Source organism: Amphimedon queenslandica, unplaced genomic scaffold, assembly GCF_000090795.2.
Source record: "Amphimedon queenslandica unplaced genomic scaffold, v1.1 AMPQUscaffold_13179, whole genome shotgun sequence".
NCBI lineage: Eukaryota > Metazoa > Porifera > Demospongiae > Haplosclerida > Niphatidae > Amphimedon > Amphimedon queenslandica.
The window spans coordinates 93,520-97,352 of NW_003546585.1; the positions used below are offsets into that span (position 1 = coordinate 93,520).

The 3,833-nt window shown below is 31.8% G+C and overlaps 1 protein-coding gene across 1 annotated transcript; it reads right to left on the minus strand.

Moving 5' to 3' along the window:
- Positions 1–61: 61 nt before the first annotated feature.
- On the minus strand, positions 62–2,189 carry LOC100641729 (tankyrase-2-like). The gene is made up of 8 exons (XM_020000499.1): positions 2,175–2,189; positions 1,491–1,589; positions 1,347–1,445; positions 992–1,090; positions 805–906; positions 677–739; positions 450–551; positions 62–205 (listed from the first exon to the last, which is right to left on the minus strand). Exons 1-8 carry the CDS (start codon positions 2,187–2,189, stop codon positions 62–64), a joined length of 723 nt encoding a protein of 240 aa, XP_019856058.1.
- Between the last annotated feature and the right edge of the window lie 1,644 nt (positions 2,190–3,833).

Genomic DNA, 3,833 nt, shown 5'->3' on the forward strand with positions numbered 1-3,833 from the left:
CTATAGCCATTGCAGCATCTCTAGATTATTAAAAAGAACTATTATTTATCATCATTATTTCTCACTTTTTTCCTTTCTCTACAGCAATATCAAGAGCATTAAGACCATCTTCATCACGTTTCTTAACATTAGTATTCTTTTGCTTCAGCAGTAGTTCAACTATTTCTGTATGTCCTTTTATACAGGCACTATGAAGTGCTGTATGCTACATGATAATAATAATACAGCTAAGACAAAAATTAAAAAAAGATTAAGTAGAATTTACTTATCAAAAAACAATGGCAAGTAGGATTCCAAACAACTTTCTACCCTTATACCAATTCAATGGACAATGGCTGCCATTTCAAGCAAACATTAGCTCTTTAATTGCCTTGAAGCAATTATTATTAGTGTTATCTTTTTTCCCTGTTCTTGCTTTCTCTTTTAATAAAAATAACTATGTCACTTACACTGTCTTTATCAGTGACATTGACATTAACTCGATCATGCTTCAGCAGTAGTTCAACTATTTCTGTATGTCCTTCTATACAGGCACTATGAAGTGCTGTATGCTACATAGTAATAATAACATTAATTAATAATAATAATAATAATAATAATAATAATAATAATAATAATAATAATAATAATAATAATAATAATAATAATTATTATTATTATAGCAAATAATTCTTACTTTTTTGCCATTAGTGTGATTAATATTAGCTCTTTCAGGCCGCTCTTTTGCACTGGTCATACGCTACCATAATAATAATAATAATAATAATAATAATTATTATTATTATTATTATTTTAATAAATTACATTTTTAGCAGTAGCGTCACTAATTGTAGCTATATCCTGCTTCAGTAGTAGTTCAACTATTTGTGTATGTCCTTTTATACAGGCAATACCAAGTGGTATATTCTAAATAATAATAATAATAATTATAATACTACTACTAACAGCAACAATAATAATAATACATGTGTGTCAATACTATTTCTCTTACTCCATTGCTATCAGTGACATTGACATTAGCTCCATGCTTCAGTAGTAGTTTAACTATTTGTGTATGTCCTTTTTTACAGGCAATACCAAGTGGTGTACGCTACATAATAATAATGATAATGATAATAATAATAATAATAATAATAATAATAATAATAATAATAACTGATAATAATGATGATGATGATATTATTATTTTATTATTCGAAATATGGCAATGAAATCTAGGAAATTATAATGACAACAGGACATTGACAGTAAATGATGATAATAATAGTAATAATAATAATAATACTACTACTACTACTAATGATAATAATAATAATAATAATACATGTCAATACTATTTCCCTTACTTTTTTATTATTAGTGACATTTAGATCAGCTCCATGCTTCAGTAGTAGTTCAGCTATTTCTGTATGTCCTTTTTCAGAGGCAATACCAAGTGGTGTACACTAATGTAATAATAACAAATAATTTTAATGCATTAATGATCATACATTTTGTTTATCAGTGACATTAGGATTAGCTTTATGCTTCAGTAGTATATCAACTACTTCTTTACGTCCTCCAATACAGGCCACAGCAAGTGGTGTATTCTACATAATAGGAATAATGATGATAATGTTCTCTAGCTTATTTGTGTTAGACTTTGTTTTTAATTGTTTGTTTTTTTTCCTTTCTGCATTGTGCATGTTTTGGTATAGGTGCTTTTCATGCAGCCTGTCATTTATCTTTGTGTTAATAACTATTCATCATTCATTATTACTTTATTTCTCTTTATTATTATCATATTATTATAATAAGAACAAGTCAGCCTTCATTAAAGCACAACACGATACCCATTCTCAAATATACACTGAAGTCATTGATAACTCTGACCCTGTTTCCAAGAGGTTTCTATCAAGGAATAGGGATTCACTATCTGCATGGCTGACTGCTACCCCTATTTTGAAGGATGATTTTCATTTGTCTGCTGCCAAATTTTGTGATGCATTGTGTTTGGGATACATGAAACCCTTTCTTCCTTGCCTTCTTTAGCTTCCACCTCACTGTGATGATTGTGGTGATGTATTTACTACTTCGCATGCACTAGACTATACAAGGAGTGGACTGGTCATATACAGACATAACAAGATTTGTGATCTACTGTTTTCTCTCTCATCCTTGGTGTGGACACAAACAGTGAAGGAGCCCATTGTGAAAGATGGCACCTCCTCTAACCCACCATCTGATTCATTGATAGCTGATTTGGGTGCAAGAGGAGTCTGGCAGCCTCAAACAACAGTGCTATTTGACATCAGAATAGTTGATACAGATACTCTTTCTTACCTTACCAAGTCCCCTGAGGCTGTTTTAAAGAGTGCTGAGAGAGAGAGAGAAGAAAACTAAATATATAGTACCACGTGTGAAGACTATCATGCCAGCTTCACTCCCCTATGCATATCAGTTGATGGTCTTGTTGGGGCTGAGATGAAGATTTTGCTCAGAGTTCAGCTTAGATCAGAAGCTGTTAGTGAAGTGGGGCAGACCATTCAGCTCCACACTATACTGGATCAGAGCTAAGCTGTCATTTTTCCTCATATGTGCCGAGGCTACAAACATGTGCATTAGAGGCTTGACATCAAAGTGGAGGGGTATTGGTATTGAAGATGGCTATGGCATCAATGACTTATTATCTAACTACTCCTTTGTTCTGAACTTCTCATTACTCTGTATACTCTCTTAATTTTATTACTGCCACTAAGTATTTAATCCTAGCTTTATTCTAAATCTTTGTTCCTTTTTGTTCATGTTCCCTTCTCACACACTCTCTCTCCTTTCTTTCTTTCCTCATTATTACTGGTACTTGTTGTTATTTTTCTTCCTTATCTGTATCTTTAACCTATTTGGAGGTTTGATATTGCGTAATACTTATTCTTTTGTTGATCAATAATAATAACAAAAGCAAATCATGTTAATGTCTACCCTTTTGTTCATCAGTAGCATTGATATCAGCTCCATGCTTCTGTAGTACTTCAATTATTTCTGCATGTCCTCCTATACAGGCCATAACAAGTGGTGTATGCTACATAATAATAATGATAATAATAATAATAATAAATTGATTCTTGGTTTTCTAAAATTTATTTTTTCTTTCTCCTACTCTCTTTCTCTATATGTAATAACTTAACCTACATTTGTTGTGTCTGTTTTTTTAAACTTATTACTGGTTTGCTTATAATAATAATTACTGCATCACTTACTTTTTGTTCATTAATGTGATTGACATCAGCTTGATAGTTCAATAACAGTTCAACTACTTTTTTATGTCCTCCTATACAAGCCATACCAAGTGGTGTATCCTACAGGACAATAACATTGACATTGGATAGAGGTTTATTTTTAGCTTGAAAGAGAATTGCACTAGTTTCAATGATTTTGTAATTTGGGACGAAGCCTACAGGCCATGATTGAATTACCCCACATGCAAACCATGTACATGTATATGGTCAATTTACACTGTGCTTGATGCTTTAAAGCATCAAGCACAAACTCTTTCTGACTCTAGAGAAGTCTCTTTTCTTGCTTTAAAGCCACTGTTGTCTTGCTGTAGTCACACCAGAAGTGCTGTAAAATAAATGGTAACGATCACAACAGAAAATTTCAATTCTGAAATTTTGATGCATGCTACCATTTTGTTTTTTACGGCAGTTCTGGTCACAATGCAATGCACAAAAAACAAGTCAGAGAGAGTTTCTATTTGTCTTAGTAAAAATTATGCATACAACAAAGTGAAATTAAATTCGTATTTACACTAGAAGTTCCACAAAGCCACAAAAATTAAATGCAATGAAACTGCA

What these genes read in the sequence shown, in the direction of transcription:
- LOC100641729 (XM_020000499.1), bottom strand. An exon ending in ATGTCACTGATAGCAATGGA is followed by an intron (nt 907 to 991) that starts GTAAGAGAAATA and finishes ATTATTATTTAG; the next exon opens with AATATACCACTTGGTATTGC. An exon ending in ATGTCACTGATAAAGACAGT is followed by an intron (nt 206 to 449) that starts GTAAGTGACATA and finishes ATTATCATGTAG; the next exon opens with CATACAGCACTTCATAGTGC.